Source organism: Eucyclogobius newberryi, unplaced genomic scaffold (genome assembly GCF_026437365.1).
Source record: "Eucyclogobius newberryi isolate DKJ021-1_F unplaced genomic scaffold, fEucNew1.0.hap1 SCAF_4, whole genome shotgun sequence".
NCBI classification, from domain to species: domain Eukaryota; kingdom Metazoa; phylum Chordata; class Actinopteri; order Gobiiformes; family Gobiidae; genus Eucyclogobius; species Eucyclogobius newberryi.
In genome coordinates this window covers 30030304-30055618 of record NW_027316056.1, presented here as the reverse complement: position 1 = coordinate 30055618, position 25315 = coordinate 30030304, and the positions used below count along the sequence as shown (strand labels likewise).

The 25315-nt window shown below is 43.6% G+C and overlaps 1 protein-coding gene across 12 annotated transcripts in view; it reads left to right on the top strand.

Annotated features, from left to right (window-relative positions):
- gab1 (GRB2-associated binding protein 1) overlaps positions 1-25014 on the top strand; it is a 77464-nt gene extending 52450 nt beyond the window's left edge. For 3 of the 12 annotated variants that reach the window (XM_072462300.1, XM_072462299.1, XM_072462290.1), the window contains exons 3-13: positions 8209-8374; positions 11029-11257; positions 11353-11451; positions 11693-12354; positions 13394-13485; positions 13590-13887; positions 17984-18076; positions 19495-19588; positions 20390-20504; positions 21579-21707; positions 23123-25014. In XM_072462300.1, coding sequence (XP_072318401.1) covers positions 8209-8374; positions 11029-11257; positions 11353-11451; positions 11693-12354; positions 13394-13485; positions 13590-13887; positions 17984-18076; positions 19495-19588; positions 20390-20504; positions 21579-21707; positions 23123-23281 — 2136 coding nt within the window. In that variant the 3' untranslated portion in view covers positions 23282-25014. Of the gene's footprint in view, positions 1-8208; positions 8375-11028; positions 11258-11352; positions 11452-11692; positions 12355-13393; positions 13486-13589; positions 13888-17983; positions 18077-19494; positions 19589-20389; positions 20505-21062; positions 21139-21578; positions 21708-23122 lie in introns of those variants that run through there. The other 9 variants (XM_072462289.1, XM_072462288.1, XM_072462298.1 and 6 more) reach the window with 9 other exon arrangements.
- Positions 25015-25315: the final 301 nt, after the last annotated feature.

Below are 25315 nucleotides of genomic sequence, written 5' to 3'. Positions count from 1 at the left end.
CTACTCTCTACTACTCTCTACTCCTCACCACTACTCTCTACTACTCTCTACTACCCACTACTACTCTCTACTACTCACCACTACTCACCACTACTCTCTACTACTCTCTACTACTCTCTACTACTCTCTACTACTCTCTACTACTCTCTACTACTCTCTACTACTCTCTACTACTCTCTACTACTCACCACTACTCTCTACTACTCTCTACTACTCACCACTACTCTGTACTACTCTCTACTACTCTCTACTACCCACTACTACGCTCTACTACTCTCTACTACTCACCACTACTCTCTACTACTCTCTACTACTCTCTACTACTCTCTACTACTCACCACTACTCACCACTACTCACCACTACTCACCACTACTCACCACTACTCACCACTACTCTCTACTACGCTCTACTACTCTCTACTACGCTCTACTACGATCTACTACTCTCTACTACTAACCACTACTCTCTACTACTCTCTACTACTCTCTACTCCTCACCACTACTCTCTACTACTCTCTACTACCCACTACTACGCTCTACTACTCTCTACTACTCACCACTACTCTCTACTACTCTCTACTACTCTCTACTACTCTCTACTACTCTCTACTACTCTCTACTACTCACCACTACTCACCACTACTCTCTACTACGCTCTACTACTCTCTACTACGCTCTACTACTCTCTACTACGCTCTACTACTGTCTACTACTCACCACTACTCTCTACTACTCTCTACTACTCTCTACTACTCTCTACTACTCTCTACTACTCACCACTACTCACCACTACTCTCTACTACGCTCTACTACTCTCTACTACGCTCTACTACGATCTACTACTCTCTACTACCCACCACTACTCTCTACTACTCTCTACTACTCTCTACTACCCACTACTACGCTCTACTACTCTCTACTACTCACCACTACTCTCTACTACTCTCTACTACTCTCTACTACTCTCTACTACTCACCACTACTCACCACTACTCTCTACTACGCTCTACTACTCTCTACTACGCTCTACTACGATCTACTACTCTCTACTACTAACCACTACTCTCTACTACTCTCTACTACTCACCACTACTCTCTACTACTCTCTACTACTCTCTACTACCCACCACTACTCTCTACTACTCTCTATTACCCACTACTACGCTCTACTACTCTCTACTACTCACCACTACTCTCTACTACTCTCTACTACTCTCTACTACTCTCTACTACTCTCTACTACTCTCTACTACTCTCTACTACTCACCACTACTCACCACTACTCACCACTACTCACCACTACTCTCTACTACGCTCTACTACTCTCTACTACGCTCTACTACGATCTACTACTCTCTACTACTAACCACTACTCTCTACTACTCTCTACTACTCACCACTACTCTCTACTACTCTCTACTACTCTCTACTCCTCACCACTACTCTCTACTACTCTCTACTACCCACTACTACGCTCTACTACTCTCTACTACTCACCACTACTCTCTACTACTCTCTACTACTCTCTACTACTCTCTACTACTCTACTACTCACCACTACTCACCACTACTCACCACTACTCTCTACTACGCTCTACTACTCTCTACTACGCTCTACTACTCTCTACTACGCTCTACTACTGTCTACTACTCACCACTACTCTCTACTACTCTCTACTACTCTCTACTACTCTCTACTACTCTCTACTACCCACTACTACGCTCTACTACTCTCTACTACTCACCACTACTCACCACTACTCTCTACTACTCTCTACTACTCTCTACTACTCTCTACTACTCTCTACTACTCTCTACTACTCTCTACTACCCACTACTACTCTCTACTACTCACCACTACTCTCTACTACTCTCTACTACTCTCTACTACCCACCACTACTCTCTACTACTCTCTACTACTCTCTACTACCCACTACTACGCTCTACTACTCTCTACTACTCACCACTACTCTCTACTACTCTCTACTACTCTCTACTACTCTCTACTACTCACCACTACTCACCACTACTCTCTACTACGCTCTACTACTCTCTACTACGCTCTACTACGATCTACTACTCTCTACTACTAACCACTACTCTCTACTACTCTCTACTACTCACCACTACTCTCTACTACTCTCTACTCCTCACCACTACTCTCTACTACTCTCTACTACCCACTACTACGCTCTACTACTCTCTACTACTCACCACTACTCTCTACTACTCTTTACTACTCTCTACTACTCTCTACTACTCACCACTACTCACCACTACTCTCTACTACGCTCTACTACTCTCTACTACGCTCTACTACTCTCTACTACGCTCTACTACTGTCTACTACTCACCACTACTCTCTACTACTCTCTACTACCCACTACTACGCTCTACTACTCTCTACTACTCTCTACTACTCTCTACTCCTCACCACTACTCTCTACTACCCACTACTACTCTCTACTACTCACCACTACTCACCACTACTCTCTACTACTCTCTACTACTCTCTACTACTCTCTACTACTCTCTACTACTCTCTACTACTCTCTACTACTCACCACTACTCTCTACTACTCTCTACTACTCTCTACTTCTCTCTACTACCCACTACTACGCTCTACTACTCTCTACTACTCACCACTACTCACCACTACTCTCTACTACTCTCTACTACTCTCTACTACTCTCTACTACTCTCTACTACTCTCTACTACCCACTACTACTCTCTACTACTCACCACTACTCTCTACTACTCTCTACTACCCACCACTACTCTCTACTACTCTCTACTACTCTCTACTACCCACTACTACGCTCTACTACTCTCTACTACTCACCACTACTCTCTACTACTCTCTACTACTCTCTACTACTCTCTACTACTCTCTACTACTCACCACTACTCACCACTACTCTCTACTACTCTCTACTACGCTCTACTACGATCTACTACTCTCTACTACTAACCACTACTCTCTACTACTCTCTACTACTCACCACTACTCTCTACTACTCTCTACTCCTCACCACTACTCTCTACTACTCTCTACTACCCACTACTACGCTCTACTACTCTCTACTACTCACCACTACTCTCTACTACTCTCTACTACTCTCTACTACTCTCTACTACTCACCACTACTCACCACTACTCTCTACTACGCTCTACTACTCTCTACTACGCTCTACTACTCTCTACTACGCTCTACTACTGTCTACTACTCACCACTACTCTCTACTACTCTCTACTACTCTCTACTACTCTCTACTACTCTCTACTACCCACTACTACGCTCTACTACTCTCTACTACTCACCACTACTCACCACTACTCTCTACTACTCTCTACTACTCTCTACTACTCTCTACTACTCTCTACTACTCTCTACTACTCTCTACTACCCACTACTACTCTCTACTACTCACCACTACTCTCTACTACTCTCTACTACTCTCTACTACCCACCACTACTCTCTACTACTCTCTACTACTCTCTACTACCCACTACTACGCTCTACTACTCTCTACTACTCACCACTACTCTCTACTACTCTCTACTACTCTCTACTACTCTCTACTACTCACCACTACTCACCACTACTCTCTACTACGCTCTACTACTCTCTACTACGCTCTACTACGATCTACTACTCTCTACTACTAACCACTACTCTCTACTACTCTCTACTACTCACCACTACTCTCTACTACTCTCTACTCCTCACCACTACTCTCTACTACTCTCTACTACCCACTACTACGCTCTACTACTCTCTACTACTCACCACTACTCTCTACTACTCTTTACTACTCTCTACTACTCTCTACTACTCACCACTACTCACCACTACTCTCTACTACGCTCTACTACTCTCTACTACGCTCTACTACTCTCTACTACGCTCTACTACTGTCTACTACTCACCACTACTCTCTACTACCCACTACTACGCTCTACTACTCTCTACTACTCTCTACTACTCTCTACTCCTCACCACTACTCTCTACTACCCACTACTACTCTCTACTACTCACCACTACTCACCACTACTCTCTACTACTCTCTACTACTCTCTACTACTCTCTACTACTCTCTACTACTCTCTACTACTCTCTACTACTCACCACTACTCTCTACTACTCTCTACTACTCTCTACTACTCTCTACTTCTCTCTACTACCCACTACTACGCTCTACTACTCTCTACTACTCACCACTACTCACCACTACTCTCTACTACTCTCTACTACTCTCTACTACTCTCTACTACTCTCTACTACTCTCTACTACCCACTACTACTCTCTACTACTCACCACTACTCTCTACTACTCTCTACTACCCACCACTACTCTCTACTACTCTCTACTACTCTCTACTACCCACTACTACGCTCTACTACTCTCTACTACTCACCACTACTCTCTACTACTCTCTACTACTCTCTACTACTCTCTACTACTCTCTACTACTCACCACTACTCACCACTACTCTCTACTACGCTCTACTACTCTCTACTACGCTCTACTACGATCTACTACTCTCTACTACTAACCACTACTCTCTACTACTCTCTACTACTCACCACTACTCTCTACTACTCTCTACTCCTCACCACTACTCTCTACTACTCTCTACTACCCACTACTACGCTCTACTACTCTCTACTACTCACCACTACTCTCTACTACTCTTTACTACTCTCTACTACTCTCTACTACTCACCACTACTCACCACTACTCTCTACTACGCTCTACTACTCTCTACTACGCTCTACTACTGTCTACTACTCACCACTACTCTCTACTACTCTCTACTACCCACTACTACGCTCTACTACTCTCTACTACTCTCTACTACTCTCTACTCCTCACCACTACTCTCTACTACTCTCTACTACCCACTACTACCCACTACTACTCACCACTACTCACCACTACTCTCTACTACTCTCTACTACTCTCTACTACTCTCTACTACTCTCTACTACTCTCTACTACTCTCTACTACTCTCTACTACTCTCTACTACTCACCACTACTCTCTACTACTCTCTACTACTCACCACTACTCTGTACTACTCTCTACTACTCTCTACTACCCACTACTACGCTCTACTACTCTCTACTACTCACCACTACTCTCTACTACTCTCTACTACTCTCTACTACTCACCACTACTCACCACTACTCACCACTACTCACCACTACTCTCTACTACGCTCTACTACTCTCAACTACGCTCTACTACGATCTACTACTCTCTACTACTAACCACTACTCTCTACTACTCTCTACTCCTCACCACTACTCTCTACTACTCTCTACTACCCACTACTACGCTCTACTACTCTCTACTACTCACCACTACTCTCTACTACTCTCTACTACTCTCTACTACTCACTACTACTCTCTACTACTCACCACTACTCACCACTACTCTCTACTACGCTCTACTACTCTCTACTACGCTCTACTACTCTCTACTACGCTCTACTACTGTCTACTACTCACCACTACTCACCACTACTCTCTACTACTCTCTACTACTCTCTACTACTCTCTACTACTCTCTACTACTCACCACTACTCACCACTACTCTCTACTACGCTCTACTACTCTCTACTACGCTCTACTACGCTCTACTACGATCTACTACTCTCTACTACCCACCACTACTCTCTACTACTCTCTACTACTCTCTACTACTCTCTACTACCCACTACTACGCTCTACTACTCTCTACTACTCACCACTACTCTCTACTACGCTCTACTACTCTCTACTACGCTCTACTACGATCTACTACTCTCTACTACCCACCACTACTCTCTACTACTCTCTACTACTCTCTACTACCCACTACTACGCTCTACTACTCTCTACTACTCACCACTACTCTCTACTACTCTCTACTACTCTCTACTACTCTCTACTACTCTCTACTACTCTCTACTACTCACCACTACTCACCACTACTCTCTACTACGCTCTACTACTCTCTACTACGCTCTACTACGATCTACTACTCTCTACTACTAACCACTACTCTCTACTACTCTCTACTACTCACCACTACTCTCTACTACTCTCTACTACCCACTACTACTCTCTACTACTCACCACTACTCTCTACTACTCTCTACTACTCTCTACTACCCACCACTACTCTCTACTACTCTCTACTACTCTCTACTACCCACTACTACGCTCTACTACTCTCTACTACTCACCACTACTCTCTACTACTCTCTACTACTCTCTACTACTCTCTACTACTCTCTACTACTCTCTACTACTCACCACTACTCACCACTACTCACCACTACTCACCACTACTCACCACTACTCTCTACTACTCTCTACTACGCTCTACTACGATCTACTACTCTCTACTACTAACCACTACTCTCTACTACTCTCTACTACTCACCACTACTCTCTACTACTCTCTACTACTCTCTACTCCTCACCACTACTCTCTACTACTCTCTACTACCCACTACTACGCTCTACTACTCTCTACTACTCACCACTACTCTCTACTACTCTCTACTACTCTCTACTACTCTCTACTACTCTCTACTACTCACCACTACTCACCACTACTCTCTACTACGCTCTACTACTCTCTACTACGCTCTACTACTCTCTACTACGCTCTACTACTGTCTACTACTCACCACTACTCTCTACTACTCTCTACTACTCTCTACTACTCTCTACTACTCTCTACTACCCACTACTACGCTCTACTACTCTCTACTACTCACCACTACTCACCACTACTCTCTACTACTCTCTACTACTCTCTACTACTCTCTACTACTCTCTACTACTCTCTACTACTCTCTACTACCCACTACTACTCTCTACTACTCACCACTACTCTCTACTACTCTCTACTACTCTCTACTACCCACCACTACTCTCTACTACTCTCTACTACTCTCTACTACCCACTACTACGCTCTACTACTCTCTACTACTCACCACTACTCTCTACTACTCTCTACTACTCTCTACTACTCTCTACTACTCACCACTACTCACCACTACTCTCTACTACGCTCTACTACTCTCTACTACGCTCTACTACTCTCTACTACGCTCTACTACGATCTACTACTCTCTACTACTAACCACTACTCTCTACTACTCTCTACTACTCACCACTACTCTCTACTACTCTCTACTCCTCACCACTACTCTCTACTACTCTCTACTACCCACTACTACGCTCTACTACTCTCTACTACTCACCACTACTCTCTACTACTCTTTACTACTCTCTACTACTCTCTACTACTCACCACTACTCACCACTACTCTCTACTACGCTCTACTACTCTCTACTACGCTCTACTACTCTCTACTACGCTCTACTACTGTCTACTACTCACCACTACTCTCTACTACTCTCTACTACCCACTACTACGCTCTACTACTCTCTACTACTCTCTACTACTCTCTACTCCTCACCACTACTCTCTACTACCCACTACTACTCTCTACTACTCACCACTACTCACCACTACTCTCTACTACTCTCTACTACTCTCTACTACTCTCTACTACTCTCTACTACTCTCTACTACTCACCACTACTCTCTACTACTCTCTACTACTCACCACTACTCTCTACTACTCTCTACTACTCTCTACTACCCACTACTACGCTCTACTACTCTCTACTACTCACCACTACTCTCTACTACTCTCTACTACTCTCTACTACTCTCTACTACTCTCTACTACTCACCACTACTCACCACTACTCACCACTACTCACCACTACTCACCACTACTCTCTACTACGCTCTACTACTCTCTACTACGCTCTACTACGATCTACTACTCTCTACTACTAACCACTACTCTCTACTACTCTCTACTACGCTCTACTACTCTCTACTACTCACCACTACTCTCTACTACTCTCTACTACCCTCTACTACTCTCTACTACTCTCTACTACTCTCTAATACTCAGTACTACTCTCTAATACTCAGTACTACTCTCTACTACTCACTACTAACCTCTACTACGCTCTACTACTCTCTACTATTCTCTACTACTCTCTAATACTCAGTACTACTCAGCACTACTCTCTAATACTCAGTACTACTCTCTACTACTCTCTAATACACTCTACTTCTCTCTACTATTCACCACTGCTCTAAATGTTGTCCAGGTGGATGCTGGCCTGACATTTAACAAGAAGGATTTGGAGCACAGCTTCATCTTCGACATCAAGACCATCGACCGCGTCTTCTACCTCGTGGCCGACACAGAGGAGGAGATGAACAAGTGGGTCCACTCCATCTGCGAAATCTGTGGCTTCAACCCCACCGACGACGGTAAGACGCGAAACGGTCCTCATCACGTCCAGCTCATTTACTGACCACTGGATTCACAGAGGATCTCGGACACACACGTTGTTTCACATAAAGTCAGAACAATTGCAAAACGTTTAACAGCAAAAGAAGGGATGATTAGTGCAGCTCTCATTTCAGCAATCCTGTTTTGTTTAGTGCGATTTATAACACTGTCACTATACATTGTCACTCTAGCAAATAAACCAACAATCCTATCCCTCGATCATCTGTATCTGAGAGATTGTTATACAGTTCAGCTTTTCTATTGAATGCAACATATAATTATGAACGGAACAACAACTAAAGTTTAAGATGATATAAAGCTGCAGCGTATCTGAATTGTTATCAAATCCGAATCATGACCTCTGTAGGCGCATTGTGATTTGAACATTTTGCCATCTCCCGTGTCCTGTCGGTCTGAATGAAAGGGTGAATGTGTCAGAAGGAGACCGGTTCTCAGCCAAGACCACACTAAGCATGAGCTGCTGACCCGTGCGCAGTGAGAGGCTCGTGTTTCCCTCGTTCCAAATGCTGCGTAACCAAAGCATTATGTGCCTGTCCTCCCCCCCAGCCCCGCTCTTATCTGGAGCTCATCCTTTTCCCCCTTCACAGGCCTTTGTTTCCCTTTGTCTTTCCATTTCAATTTGGTCCAATAGTAACACTGTCTTTTTTTCTAAATACTTAAAATACATGACATGGCATAACCGTCGCGCGTATTTCTCTTCCGACGTACCACAGCGAGGATCCATTTAAAATATGTGTTCTTCTTTGTTCTGAGCTGCAGACTGAGTCACCGAGTGTCTCTGCTCAAGGTTGTCTCCACAGAACTGTGTGCAAGACTTCATTGTGGGGCACCCCAATGTCATATTGCAGAGATACTGACGTGCGCCCTCTCTTTCTATGTGTTTTCAACTGTAGTGCTGTGTTTTGCATCCTCGCCTGTAAACATTCATTTGTTTCTACGCTGTGTAAAAGGATTTGAGCAAGTGCAGTCTTTGTGGCTGTTGAAATGTTCTCACAATAATGCAGAACCAGAGTCCTGACAGTTGTGTGAAGTCAAATTAAACAATGTCTGACTAGGTCAGTTGTCACAATAATGAGGATATCATAGAGAATATTTCAATGGTACCGTAGTCATCTGGACACTGAAATATTTAGATTTTTTAAAACTGTGTCCAGGTGAAAACCTTTGAAACCTTTTCTATGGCTGATCACTCCTGGACAAATGAGGGATTACACCAATAATCACAAAATTAACTTTATTTACTAAAATAATTCAAACAAGTCATTGATATTCTGGCTACACTACTAGCTTATGCTTATATGCATTTGTTTGCAAAAGTGTAAAAAGGTACCTGAGTTTAGATATCAGAATTAACATAGTCTTGCTCATTATTGCTGCTTCTGTTTGAAGTTATAGTGAAGAAAATTATATAATTGTGAAATTGGCTGAATTCTTGCCCTTTATCATAATACCATTGTATAATATTATTGGACATCAATTCTGATATGTCAGTCATCTTCTGAAATATTATCAAACCAAGACAAATGACTGTAGGCGTTTCCTATCATGAGTTGATGGGTCTAAAACAAATGCAAATATCTTTGAATCCTTGCACCTTTTATAGAACTCCTCTCCCACAGCCACTCAGAGAGTGAAAAGGAAATGCTGTCCTTGGCCCTTGTTTCTGCTCCTTTAATATCTAAAGATTGTAAGACTTTCCTCCCACCCTACTCTCGTGTGGGCTGCTGTAGTGAGCTTCAAGGCTGGGCAGGTATTCAGCAGACAACATGTGCAGAACAGGGAACAAGAGCCTTGAGCGTGTAGGAGGATGCAAGGGGACGAGCGCAGAGGATTTCCCCTTCTTTCTGCATGAATCAGCACAGCTGAGACTGACCAGTCAGGACAGAGAAGACGAGCAGGTGCTGCACTAAAGTGATTCTGTATCAGAGATGTTTGTTTGAACTCCAAAAGAGGTCGTTATTATGGAGTGGGAGGAAAACTGTGAAAAAAGGTGTTAAAAACATAGATGTTTTTCATCCAGCATACGCAGCAGCCATCTTGGCTCTTGCTGAAGAACAACAATCCGCTCCGGCAGAAGGGACTCAAAGAACTGTTCGCTCTGAAAAGTCTGTGAAAAGCAGTGAAAAGACTATCACTGCAGCCTGTTTACAGAAAGTGAAACTTTTATCATTTCAATATAAGTGAAAGTCTGTGTAACAGAGCAGTCGCTGTGGCAGCAGATTTAATTTGTTCATTTGATATGGGCAATTACATTTGACAAACCAGATGCATTATTTCAAGTGTTAAAAATACAAAATACACTATAAAGTAGTCAAAGTAGTACAATAATAATATTAGCTTTAACTTCACTCAAAATGACCATGTGTGCAATTTCTGCCCTGATTTCAGCCACAGTTTCAGACATTTGCTGAAAAAAGCTCAAATACAACATCAAAGTACTAATATTCCAGGTACACATAAGAAATGTTGTTTTTCATTTAGTTTCACAATATAATACATTATACTTCCTATTGTAAGTACTTAAAGGCATGGTGCAGATACACAGTTGGACAGTATGATTACAGAGGGACACAGTATCCACTGTGACATAGCATTGTATGTTTCTCCACAGAAGCTGCCAAAGCCTCGTCGCAGTCGTCCACAGGCCTGGTAGTGGACACTCCCCCACACCCTGCTCACCATGGGAACATCATGGGCCCAGCCGCTGTGCTGTCTGCTGTCCCTCCTCCATATCAGCCTGTCCACATCTCTCACCTCGAGTCCCAGTCAAGTTCAGAGGAGCCCACAGAAGACTATCTGTGGCTGGTCAACTGTGAGAGCAAGAAGCCTGATCCCCACAGGTGAACTCAGCTGTGCTTCTGTCATCCGTCTGTGACATTTTCCTTGTCATTTGCTCTTTGCTTTTCTCCTTTCTGACACTCTGGCCCTTGCTCAGTCCTTGCTCTGTGCAGCTTGATTCTCCACTGGAGGGAGACCAGGAGTACTTCCTCCTGGAGGATTGTGAGAGCAGGACTTTCTGTCCACAAGCTAGTATGTGAGTTGCCAGCCAACCAGCTGAACCCGCCTGCTTATGGAGTGCTGCTCTTTCTCACCTAAACCCCTTTCTTGACTTTGTTGTGAACTCTTTTGAATACTAATCTAATACGGCAAATGATGCAAACTGTGGGATGAGATTAAATGTGTAAAAAACTATAGCTGGATGGATTAAAATAAAGTTTTGCTGCATTAATCTTCATCTTTTAAGTCGCTAAATCGTCTTGTTCTTTTTGTTTTAGGGCTCATGCAAAATCTACCTCTTCAGAGACCGACCTAAACGACAACCTCCCCTCCCACCGTACGCCCACCTCCACCTCGTCAGCCAAGCACAGCTCGCACAATGGCTTCTTCCCCCAGCACCACGGCCCCGCCTCGGCCTCGTCCATCTATGACTCCCCTCCCTCGCGCGGCACCTCCTTCTCCACTGACTCTGGTCTGTACCATCTGCCCCGCAGCTACTCCCAGGACACTGTGCTCGCCCCCAAATCGGCCCCTTCCCCTTCGACGCACCCCGACAGCACCGAGCCCGCTGAGATTTACACCTTCAACACGCCCACTCGCAAGGCCTCCATGGAGATGCAAATGCGCAACATGTCCATCAGTTATGACTTCCCTACCACGCCCGGTTCAAACTGCACATATCAGGTGCCAAGGACGATGTCTTCGGCGGGGTCGGAGGGCGGCGGAGACGTGGTGCCACCTCCGAGACCGCCCAAGCCCTCCCTCACGTCCACGTCTGGACCCCCGCCGCCCCCGGCCGAGCGATCACCCACAGACTCTTACTGCGTCCCCCGGTCGGCCTCGGAAACGGATGGAAACTACTGTGTGCCCATGTCTGCTGGAAACAAGGCGCTGCGCAGCAACACCATCGGCACGGTGGACTGCTCACGGCTACGGAAAGGTCAGAGTTCACGGTTTAGGTGGTTGGGCAGCGTCTTTTTTAATAGTCTTTGAGCAGGTTTCTTTTAAGTGTTACGTTAAGTGGGGCATTTTCTTGATGGAGTTAGAGTTCTGTATAAAATTATCGATGACTACTACTGATGACTGAATAACACTTTAGAACACCGGATCCATCATTGTCCTACAGTGGGTGACATGGAAACAGCACCATGTAGGACACGCCTTCTCACACTTTACAGACTTACAGTTTAGTACCATCCAGATTTTTGTTTGTTTGATGTTCATCTTGTTGGAACAAGTCTAATATAATGCAAAGTATGTGACTAATTTGCATTAACAATGTTGTTTGTGCTTTCCATCCATCCATTTTCTACCGCTTGTTCCCTTTTGGGGTCACTTTATTTATTCATATTTACTTTGATTAGTCATCTCGGTAGTATCTGCAGAGTCGCCATATTCATTTTAAGATGCTATTAATGCCAGCTCTGTGTAAAAAGCAGTGATTAGGGAAAGCTAATTAGGTTTTAACACATCCACAAGATGCTTTAGTTTAAGGTAAATTCAAACTTTCGCAATGTATTGAAATGAGGGTTGATGGGTTATCTCTGAAGCTCATTTTATTTAAATTTAATCAAATTTTAACTCTATTAAGCATAAAACCTTTGAACTAGTCAATATACCGGTACATCTTAAATGGTATTTTTGGAAATTAGCTTACTGTTTTTTAATGTTTGGAATTCCTTAAAAGTGCAGATAACTTTCTCAAAACAACCCTGCTGCCAGTACAGAAAACTGTGCCAGAAAGAGAAAAACAAACAAAGTCATTCTTGAATTACAATAGCATTGGCTTGAACAGGCCCCATGTCACCTGCCCCCTAGTGGTGACATAGATCATTACAACAATACCCGATGATGAATTCAACATTTTATTTCTGATTAGTTTAACTTATATTTATGTCTAGTATTTAATATTTGTAGGGAAACTTCAAAAACTCTCCCGACTTTTTTTTATTCTTCACATGTGTTTATTTTTCTTGCAGATTTTGGATCACAGGACTGCTATGACATTCCTAGGTCATTTCCTGACAAAACCTGTTCATTCGATTTCAATGAAAGCTTCAATAGTTATTTTGTAAGTGTTCAAATTAAGTAAAGCCTCTACTGTGATACTTATTAACAGTGAAATCATATTTTGTGAGTTAATTTTGTCTTTTAATCCCTGTCTCTTGTTTGTAGAAAAACAAAGGCATGATGCCATTGGGGAGCCAGTCCACTGAAGAGGTGGATCAGAACTACGTCCCCATGAGTGCAAACTCGCCGTCACACCACTCGGGCAGTCTGTCCGAGCCCATACATGAAGCCAACTATGTACCCATGACCCCGAGCAATTTGGAGTTTTCCTCCCTGGGTAAGCAGGTGCCTCCTCCTGCACACATGGGCTTCCGCGCCAGTCCCAAGACCCCTCCACGGCGACCCATGATGAGTGACTGTCAACCGCCGCCAGTGGACCGCAACCTCAAACCTGATCGCAAAGGTGAGGGCCCCTAAGGCACCAAAGCATGTGCAGCTTTTCTAAACGGCATTGATATCCTGGTGTCTGCTCCTGGGTTCATAATGTTCTGACTAACACAACAAGCTGACTGCTAACCATGCTTCTTTGTCATTCTCTCTGGCACTGGCTCATGGGCATAATAGGTATGGTTTGTTTACGTTTTCAGTCCAACCTATTGACTTAACCCACTTAACAAAGAACGCTCTCATTAAAGTCTGAAACAAAATGACCCTTCATAACAATGATTTAGTAGTTTTTGGTAATGGCACCACTAGGTCAAATCTGCTGTTGCATCTGAACATTATACTAGATGTCTATTCACAGCATACAGGTTTTTGTAGAGTTAGCCAGGGTAGATTGTACTTTAAATGGACTTCAGTCTGTGTGATTCCAGCATGTACGTCTGTAACGAGCTAGTTTCACCTTTGGATGAGTTTGTCCAGTGGTAGCATCTTTTCCCCCCCGGCACAGATAGGTCCCTGACAAAAGCACCTTTGTCCGCCTGAGGCCCTGTGGAGGGTTTTGGAGGGCGGCTGATCCCTGTGCCATGGAGTGACCAAAGAGCCGAGTGGTCACCTCTGTCCCCTTTGTTCCACTCATCTGAATGGAGTCCTTTGATTTGAGACCTAATAGAACCGAGACTTTGGGTGTGTGCTGGGAAAAGTATCACACACACATATGTAGCTAGAGCAACCGCAGGGTTTGTTATGTCACAATATCAGATTTTAGTGCTGGGATTATTTTGAGAAGAAACATGGCGATTGGCTCTGGGCACAACACCGTGCTAACAGTGTCCCCAAAGCTAACTTTTTTTGAAAATAATAAATCAATACAAATATACTGTAGGAATGCCAGATTGTTTGTGGTGTTATTTTCATGTGTATTATGTCCTCTGGCAAGGTATTCATCTCAAAAGTTCCAAGATGGCGCCACTGAAGGCTGCCTCGGCGTTTCGGTGCTCGTTGTTTTGTCTGTTTTTGTTAGTTAATTCTGTGTCTGTGTGCTCTTACACCCGTGAAGAGCTCCTATCCATCCGGACCACAACTCCTATGGATACAGTTCCAGTTTTTTTAGCATCGGCTGCAGAAATGGCTATAATTTTGGCTAAAACCGTGAGACGCCGCAGAAGAGGAAGGCGGGCTGGCGCGCTCGTGCGGCTGAAAAAGCGTGGCACACGTACGCCCTTACCTGGGATCTTCCTCTCCAACGTGAACTCACTACCCAACCAACTGGACGAACTGGCCAAAACCGCGATTTTTCTTCTTCCCCTGTGTTGCGTTTTACGGAGACGTGGCTCAGCGAATCCGTCCCGGACTGCGCCGTGGAGCTGGAGGGCTTCCAGCTGCTCCGAGCTGACCGACTGAGAGATCTCTCCGGGAAACAACACAGCAGCGGAGTTTGTTTCTACATCAACAATGCCTGGTCTTCAGATGTGACAGTGATCTCCAAACACTGCTCTCCTGATCTGGAATATATCTCTTCATCAACTGTAAACCATTTTATTCGCCACATGAGTTTGCCTCGTTCATCTTGGCTGCTGTTTACATCCCGCTGAGCGCGAGCGGGCAGGAGGCGGAGCGCGCGCTCCCGGAACAGGTTCCAAGCGTGGAGCGCACCTTCCCGGACTCATTGTGTATAATCCTGGGCAATTTTAACAAGGGGAATCTCACGAACAACCAAAAAACCCGACCAGAGAGCAGAACACACTGGATCAGTGCTACACAACAGTCAGCAACGCCTTCCGGACCACGTCATGATTCACCTGACCCCCACATACAGACAGAGGCTGAAGCTCTCCAAACCTTTAGTGAGGACTTCTAAGAGGTGGACCAACGAGGCAGTGGAGGAGCTACTTGGGTGGACATTACAGACTGGGAGGTTTTCAGAGCTGCCACAGATAGTTTGAATGAGTACACGGACACTGTGACGTCATACATTCGATTCTGTGAGGACAGCATTATACCATCACACTCCAAAGTCACTTTCAACAATGACAAACCTCGGTTCACACCCAAACTGAGGCAGTTGAGGTGGCAGTAGGAGGCAGGACAAGCTCTCCCAGCTCAACGTGCCTGACTCCACCTGCAGGGGGAGCACTGACTTCCTGACGGATCGGAGGAAATGCGTGCGGCTGGGAAAGAATGTCTCAGACACTCGGACTATCAGCACAGGAGCTCCACAGTGCTGTGAACTTTCTCCCCTGCTGTTCTCCCTGTACACAAACTGCTGCACCTCCAGCCACGAGTTTGTAAAACTAATTTAAAGTTTGCGGACGACACCACCCTCATCGGGCTCATCTCGGACGGGGATGAGTCTGTCTACAGGAGGGAGGTGGACCGGCTGGTGTCCTGGTGCAGCGGTAACAACCTGGAGTTCCACGCCCAGAAGACAGTGGAGATAATCGTGGACTTCAGGAAAGTCCTCACCCTCTCAGACTCCCCCATCTCCACTGTGGACTCCCTCCGCTTTCTTGGCACCACCATCACCCAGGACCTCAAGTGGGGGCCCACCATCAGCTCCCTCATCAAGAAGGCCCAGTAAAGGATGTACAGCAGAGATGGAAAAGCAAAGCTGGCAGCAGAGATGATGGTGCAGTTCTACACGGCCATTGTTAAGTCCATCCTCACCTCCTCCATCACCGTGTGGTACGCTAGAGCCACAGCCAGGGACAAACAGAGACTACAGCGCATTGTGCCTCTGCTGAGAAGGTGATCGGCCGCGAACTGAGAACAGTTTCTTTCCCTCTGCCGTTGGACTCATGAACACTCATGCACCCACTGCACTGTTAACTTTTTATTGCACAACATATTTATTTATGTACATATCATGCCTATTTCTGACCTTATTTTAACTTTACTTATTTTTTTTAAATATCCGGTAGCTATTCATTGTCCATTATTTTGTATTCATTGTTTTGTTGTTTGTGTTTCATCGAATCTCCAGGACAAGTTCTTATTGTTTGTGAATTTTGTTCATTGAAAAATGGCAATAAACCTTATTTATGATTCTAATTCTGATTAATTTGTAAAGCATTTAACATGGTGTCTGTGACACCCCCCACAACTCATTGGCCACTGTGTAATTATTAGTTTTAGCGTGACTCCTCAAAAACTCATAGATTAGCGTGACCCGCTTCAAGTTATCAAAAAGGATGTTGTCTGGTTTGTACCGGGGATTTCAGTCGCTTTGGCTGTTTTAGGTCTACAAGGCCACAGCTGGATAATACTAGATCAGAGACTTATTTTTCGCGAACCCACAGACGCAAACCCACCAAAACTACAGGCTTTTATCAGGACATTATTCTGATTAGTTCTAGCTTGTATTTTCTGATCATAGGATACTATTCCACTGTGTGGCTTTGCATCACACTTTTTCATCTGGGATTTATGAACTTTATGAACAAACATTTGATCAATTTTTGTCAAATAAGAATTGGTGTCGAATTTGAAGCACAGTTATGACATGGAACTTATTAATGAGTTTCATAATAACATTAATCAATGTAGGTGCATTTTCTAATCTCTGCCTAGTTTAGACTCCCCTGCAATGGACAGATGACATTGTTGACTTTGAAACGGAGGAAGTAAAAAAGCGCTGAAATGTTTTTCTTAATCCTTAATTTCTTTATTCACCATGAGCCGTGCCATCTCATCTCTTGATTAATTCCGATGATTCTGCCTTAAACCATTCATAATCTATCATCTGTTTCTTGGCTAATGATTTAAACGATGCACAAGGAGCTCGTTCTCAATGGGAAATAGTCCCGCCTGTGCCTCTCTCCGCTGTGACATTTCTGAGCGCATGCACAGGTGCGATGTCAGCGTTTGCGTGGGAAGCCTGCGTGGTGCATGGAGCGAGGGGCATGTCGGCTAGCGTTGTCTGCTGTTGTCATGGCAATCGTCCTCTCCGTAACCGCGCGCACAAAACTGTTGCACAATCAATGGATGCTCGTCCAAATCCCGTCATCTCTGGCTTTGCATGGCGGGGGGGGCGGTGGGGGGCAGCGGCGTACAACGGGATGTAATTGTTGTGATTGCCAAAGTGTTTCTAATGAGCCAAGTCTTCTTTCACCAATCAGGTCAGAGTCCTAAAATTATAAGGGCAAAAGGTGTGGGTTTAGAGAGAACGGACTCTCAAACCGTAGGTGAATTCCCCAGGGGACGACGCAAGGGTAGGTACTCCACACACTGAACCGCTGTTGTCTGTCCAGAATGTTCCACCTCTGTTCTCTGCATGCACTTGGTGGGCCTCTGCTGTTAACGTTATGTGAGGGGCCTCTCTGGGTTTTTGTCCCGTCAGTATCTACAGTGTGTTCTGACTGTTTGTCCTCTTTGCTCTTTAAAATCTTTGACTGTCCCTTGTATTACTCTGATTTGTTTTAGGGCTGCAACTAACGATCATTTTGCCAATCGATAAGTCTAGCAATTTTTTTTCCTCTTCTTTCGTTTAGTCGATAAGTTGTTTAGAATGCAGAAAGTCCCCCGATGAAAAGATTTTTACTGAATTTGACCCGGACGAAGCTGAAGTGAAGCCGTTTGAAGATCCTAGTGAAGCACATTTATGGACAAAAGAGCGTTCTCATCAAGCACAAAAAATGTACACATTTTCCATGTCATTTTCGGCTCAATTTGAGTCATAAAACCTCTTTTCTCCGCTAGTGGCAAGTTAAACTATTGTTCAATTGTTCAAAATGATTGATGATTATCAAAATTATTTATTAGATGCGATTAATCGATGAACTCGTTGCAGCCCTAATGTGTTTACGGTGTTTTCGTTGTGAATGACACATAACAGTGCATGGTGGCAGAGTGAGCGCTCCTGTCTCTCAACAAGGACGTGAGACGTGTGTGAATAATACAGACTCGAGCTCAAGAATTAATTAAATGTACGCTAACCGTCCTGGTGGAGCGTCGTTTTGCCTGGAGGTTTCTTTAGTATGGCATTAAAACCTATCTATCTCCATGGCAACGTGAGATTTGACACTGCAAGGCCAGGCAACACGTCAGAATTCATGTTTTCCAAGGAGCATGTCACTGACCAAATGCAAGATAGATTAGTTTAATGCCATAACATCTCCATGGAGACGGGCGAGGCGTCCTCCATCAGAACAGTTAAATAATGCACCTTCCCCCACATCCCCCACCACAGTCAAACACTTTACCAACACTTAAAAGTCGCAGAGATAAAGCGTGCCATGTAGTATTACAAACATGATGAAATGTTATTCAGTTTTGTCACAAAGAACTGGCGTTACATCAAATTATGTTAAAATACATCTCGCAAATTTGACTTGTAAAAAAGGTCTTAAATACATATCGGGCACAAACATATACAATCACAGCATAGTTTTTATTTATTTATTCAAATTGTATTTTTTATTCAAACAAACAAACACAACGTAAACCCTGAGGCGCACGTTAACTGAATTAGCATAACACGCTTGCACATTAAGACTATTGTAAACAAACAAAAGAACATTCCATTACACACTCAGTTTCTCGTTGCGTCCCTCACATTGTCCTTCTTTCTCTAGCTCCACATTTTCGTAATGACGGCTTATTTTTAGCAATTCTCTTTCTTCTGTGTCAGGAAAACCAGCCCCACTGGAGATCAAACCGGTGGCGGAGTGGGAGGAGCCCTGCACACCGGTCCGCTCACCTGTCACGCGCTCGTTTGCCAGAGAGTAAGTGTCCCGACTTTTACTTCACCACTTTGTATTCGACGCAGTTACGGGCTTGTTCACACCGTTCCTTTTCCAAATGCACACTTTGACTACTGTATTTTCCGGAGTATAAGTCGCACCAGCCAAAAAATGCATAATAGAGAAGAAAAAAGTTGCACTGGAGAATAAGTCGCATTTTTGGAGAAATTAATTTGATAAAATCCAACTCGTAAGTGTCTGGTATGTTAACGTAACATATTAACAGTTATTCAGATAACTATAGCATAAAGAACATGCTAACAAGTTTACCAAAGCATCAGTTTTACCCCAAATCACTAAATCCACTGAATTCTTCTTCCTCTGTGTCACTTCTAAACAACTCCACAAACTCCAGAGGTAGAGGAAGTGCAGGAAGCCTAGAGCGCCCTCTTGTGGTTGCCGGTGTGAAAATAACAAATAATATCACATATAAGTCGCTCCGGAGTTCAAGTCGCACCCCAGTTAAACTATGTAAAAAAGGTGTGGCTTATAGTCCGGAAAATACGGTATTTGATTTGTGTTTCGTCGTGATGTGAAGTTTGTTCGCAATCTGCAAGTATAATTTTCTGAAACTGAATTAGGTGTGAACAATTGTCCCAGTAGACCAAAGTCAAAAATTGTAACTAACACTTCATGCATTACGCTAGTCCATCCGTAGCTATAACAACAGCATTATACATTATATCTAGTTAAAGTCCACAGGGGGACGCGCTGGGGCAGTACATGGGCTGTTTTTTTCTAGCGGGAAAAGTCAGCGTTGTAAACATTGTGAATGCTCCACAGTTTCTCTAGGTTTCCGATCCCGCCGCGGCCATCTTCGGTGCATAGTACAGCCTCCAGCACCGACTCCGAGGAATGTGATGACAATTATGTACCCATGGTCCCCCCAGACGAACCAGTATGTAACACGACACTGTTTCTCAATCGTAGCGGGAAAAAAACAAACGAAACACGTATGCAAATCCATTCTAAGCGATCACAAAGGCCGTGTACATCGAGCAACCGACACGGCCCCAAACGGTAGAAGCCCGGATCCATAAAAACCTCATTACGCTGTGGACAATTGACCAGGTGCTGCAGAAGGACTCCTTGAAACGTCATCCTTTCTTTTTCACAGCTTCTATCCGTCCTGTTGTCCCCCTTTACACTCTTTGTTCTTTTGCCTGGCTTCTCTTAAATTGCAATTTGCTGCTCTTTTCCTTTTCTTTTTTCTTTTTTTACAGGATTCATCTGCACCGTCTTTCTTTTAAATCCACAGGTCACACACTTTCCCTCTGCCTTCCAGAGAAGCCGCTTTCACATTGGTTTTATTATTCGTTTTCATTTCTCCTTTTGTGGCCGGCTGACGCCCTTTCATCGCTTGTGTTGATTTCTGTTCTTTTTGGCGTTGGCTCTTTTGCTCTACTAAAGCTTTTATCTTTTTTCTTTTCCCTGATACTTTCTTGACCGTTGCTAGAGAGGAGTCCTTCTACTGCACTGTCCCCATCACCCCTATAAAGAGGGAGGTGGAGGAGATTGAACCCATAGAGGAGGTGAGCAGGGTTGCCACCGTAAACCTGCATGGCTTACCCTGTCAGAAAAGTATATTTATACGAGTATTGTGTGAAATCATAGTCCCCAGTATGGCTTGGTTATAGTGGTTGCAGTGATATTCATTAGTTTAGGATGTAGTTTGCATTGTAGTTTTAACTCCACCCAACTGTAGTTTAGTGTAACGTTTTTTGCAATGGCACATAATCCTGTGTTGTCACAATATCAGGACAAACTATTGCATGTGCTGTGGCTTATTCACATTTGGAGCTTTCACCAAAATACAGCCTCAGATCCAAATGTTGTTCCAGAGCTACACGGAAAGACCATTATCATTGAATCGCAAAGACAGATCTTGTTTATTGTGACAACACGCGTGCTGTAAACTGCTCTTTAGTGTCCTACAGTTCCATTAATACCGTATTCCTTTCGTGGCGTCCAGAACATGAAGCTCGTTCCACCCATGACGGCCGATGGTGGGAGCAGCCCCAAGTCCAAACCAAAAGGAGACAAGCAGGTGGAGTATCTCGATTTGGACCTCGAGTCTGGGACGTCGACTCCACCGAGGAAGGTGAGAACTACGCATTTTGACAGCGTTTAACATCAGAAAGTGCACACACAGCAGTCAGAGTTGAACAGTGTCACATTAAATGGTTAGAAAGGAGCAGAACGTGACCTCAGGGTTCACATTTGATGCTAGTCCGGGAGTCCCTCTAAAATAATCAATATGTTAAGAATAACCTAAACTTATGACACGATTGATTAAAAAATGTATGAAGTTGGGTCGTTTTACCGTATTTTCCGGACTATAAGTATGAGTCGCACCAGCCAAAAAATGCATGATAAAGAAGAAAAACACATATATAAGTCGCACTGGAGTATAAATTGCATTTGTGGGGGGAATATATTTGATAAAATCCAAGACCAGACATTTCATCTTGAAATGCAATTTAAAATAATAACAGATTAGAGAACATGGTGAATAGGTGTACGTATGCTAACGCTAACACCTTCAGCTACATGACGCACAGACAGAACTGTGGTAAGTGTCTGGTATGTTAACGCAACATATGAACAGTTATTCAGATAACTATAGCATAAAGAACATGCTAACAAGTTTAGCAAAGCATCAGTTTTACCCCAAATCACTAAATCCATTGAATTCTTCTTCCTCTGTGTCACTTCTAAACAACTCCACAAACTCCAGAGGTAGAGGAAGTGCAGATTCTTCTTCTCACTTAGAGCCTGGAGCGCCCTCTTGTGGTTGCCAGTGTGAAAATATAAAAAAGTATCACATATAAGTCGCTCCAAAGTATAAGTCGCACCCCGGTACCCCAAAACTATGAAAAAAGGAGCAACTTATAGTCCGGAAAATACCCTATATATTAATTACTTCACACGGACACTTTTTTAAAAACTTGAATAATCTAGTCTAATGTAGGTTTGCATTAGCATCGGGACATTCAGAACAAGGGGCACAATGTGGTATGATCCAAATTGACTTTATAGTTTATACACGAAACAAAAACCAACACAACTTTTTCTCTGTCAAGATGAATAAACAAAAATAAGATAATTTTTCACAGTAGCTCCAGAAACTGTTGCCATTATTCAACTCCAAAGGTGGTGTTGTTGGATTGTGGAGACAGTCCCAAACTAACAATGAACGTGTGGGTTTTTATTTTGAATATTTCTTTCCAAAACAGTGAATCTCCCGTAGAGTTAATTGGAGATTATCACATCATCAAATTCTAGGACGTGAACAGAACCTGTGAAGAGGCGTTAGTTGGCGCGTTAGTCATATTTAGTGTTGTTATTCCAGGCAACTCCATTCATCTAAAACACTATCCACTCTTCTACATAAGCACTAGTAATGACTGCGTATGTGTGTAGATATCTGTGTATATAGTCCTCACAAAGAGAATAAACTGGCTTCACGTCCCGGTAATAAAACTAAACATCAATTGTCTAAATGCGTGATTGCAGATGAAAAGCAACGGGGCGGGCATCCCTGCGTCGGACGAGCGCGTGGACTACGTGGTTGTGGATAGGCAGCGGACACAGGCCTTGAAGAGCACCCGAGAGGCCTGGAACGATGGCCGACAGTCCACGGAGACGGACGCCCCTAGCAAAGGAACAAAGTGATGTGCCGCGCTCCAGCCCAGCAGACCACAGGCCCCGTAAACTGTTCCAAGCTGGGGCTGCACTGGGGGCTGCACTGGGGGCTGCACTGGGGGCCGCACTGGGGGCCCACGATAAGCTGTATGCAATGTGAACGGACAGGACTCGTCTTTCGGCTCGACTGTTGTCCCCTCTGTGGACATGAACGGCCTTCTTTTCAAAATCAAGAGTCCACGTTTTTGTCGTGTTTTTCCATCTCGAGTGGTTTCTGGGTCGAGCTAACATTTCCTAAATTTACAACGCTGTTTGTGATCATTTTGAGCTCAAGTTCATATCCACGATCATAGTCCGATCATCGTCCGTAACATGATGGTAGGACTTAATCACGAGCATCTCTTTGATTTTTTTTTGCTCTCACTTACTTGATTTCGAACCCATTTTGCCAAACGGTATGAGGTTGTTATCGCGGCACAATTTGTGAATCTTTACTGAGATACTTTCTACTGCACCACTTTTCACTCATCCTGGCTGGTCTCTTCCAGGGCAAAATATGAAACTCACCAATAGCACATCCATAACATGTAAAAAACAAATCATTGCACTAATTGACTTAAAACAATAGCATAACTTTGGCTTTATTAAGCAAACCAAAAAGGCATCTTAACACATACCATATTAGACTTTACAGTGCCAATGTTCAAATTACAGTTGTTTTTTACATGCATGTACCGGTATATTAAGAACACAGTTAACAAAGCCATCGTTTAGTTATTTATACAACAACTTTAAGTGAAAATTCAGTAATTGACGGTGAGATTTCCATTTTTTAATACAATCAGTTACGTATTAAAGCACTTGCACTGGCGCCAGATTCACCGAGAGTTTTGCTACGACGACAACGGCCGTATGAACGTGAATCCTCCATTTTGGCCTATCTAAGGATATCTGTGATCTCCGAGGACGCGCGCATGCAACACGGTCAGTTTTGGGCCACGTTCAGGTCGCGTTCCGCCTTTTCCCGCAAGTGCTCCGGTCCATCGTTGTGAAAAGCACAAAGACTGTACAAAAGTATTATGTATATAAACAACCAAATAAGTGTCCTTTATTTGTATGCATTTTCCAGTGTGTGTGACTAAAAGGCTGGTGGATTCTGCAGGGTAGAATCCCCCGCCTGATATCGAGGTGGCTTCAGGACTAAAGAGTGAGTTTTAATCCATTGTGACACGATGTTTCTCTAGGTTATGCAAACGTTGGCAAACTTAGGCTTAGAGAGAGCAAATCAGGTACTCTTCGCAATGACACACTATTAACAGCGATCTCCATTTGTAATTTATTTGTCCACGTTCTTGTATCGGGAGTTGTCCTGTTCACGTCGTCTGCTTGGTTTGACATGCACTGCAGTTACATTCACACGCTCACTGAGATTCCAAACTCTGTTGTCTTAGGTTTAATTTATTTGAAATTGAACTGCCATAATAATAATATGTTTTAATTGAGTCATCCCTTAAACATTGACATGAGTCTGCGCTGCAAGCCTCGAGCATGCGTTGTCATCCGATACAATATGTCTGCTGTATATAGACTGCCATTGATTTGATAAATGATTAAAAATGTGCCTACTAAGCCATCTTTGTCACTCTCTTGGTCACTTTCTTTGTGATACAAACAGCAAGACAGGTGATGCTTTATCTTTTTTAATAATTCTTGACAGATATGTACATTTTAAAATTGAACTAAATAAAAAAAAATGCTTTAAAGTTTGGTTGTGTTTTGTGAAGCTATGCATGACCACAATGTGCTTCTGTGTGTCTGAAGGGGCACGTCTGTTTAGCTTCTGTTCACTGCTGTGATGATATAAAAATGTGTTAAAGCTAAAGTCTATCCGACACTTTCCAGTAAAACTAATGGAATTTGATTATTTTAAATTTTTACCAATTTTGGTGATGTGTGTAATGTTAGTTCCTGGTTTGACATGGCCAGCAAATATGACTTGGTTACATAAGTGCAACCAGATTGTAAACAATGGACTTAGGCCCCTGAGTACGATCTTGTTGCTAG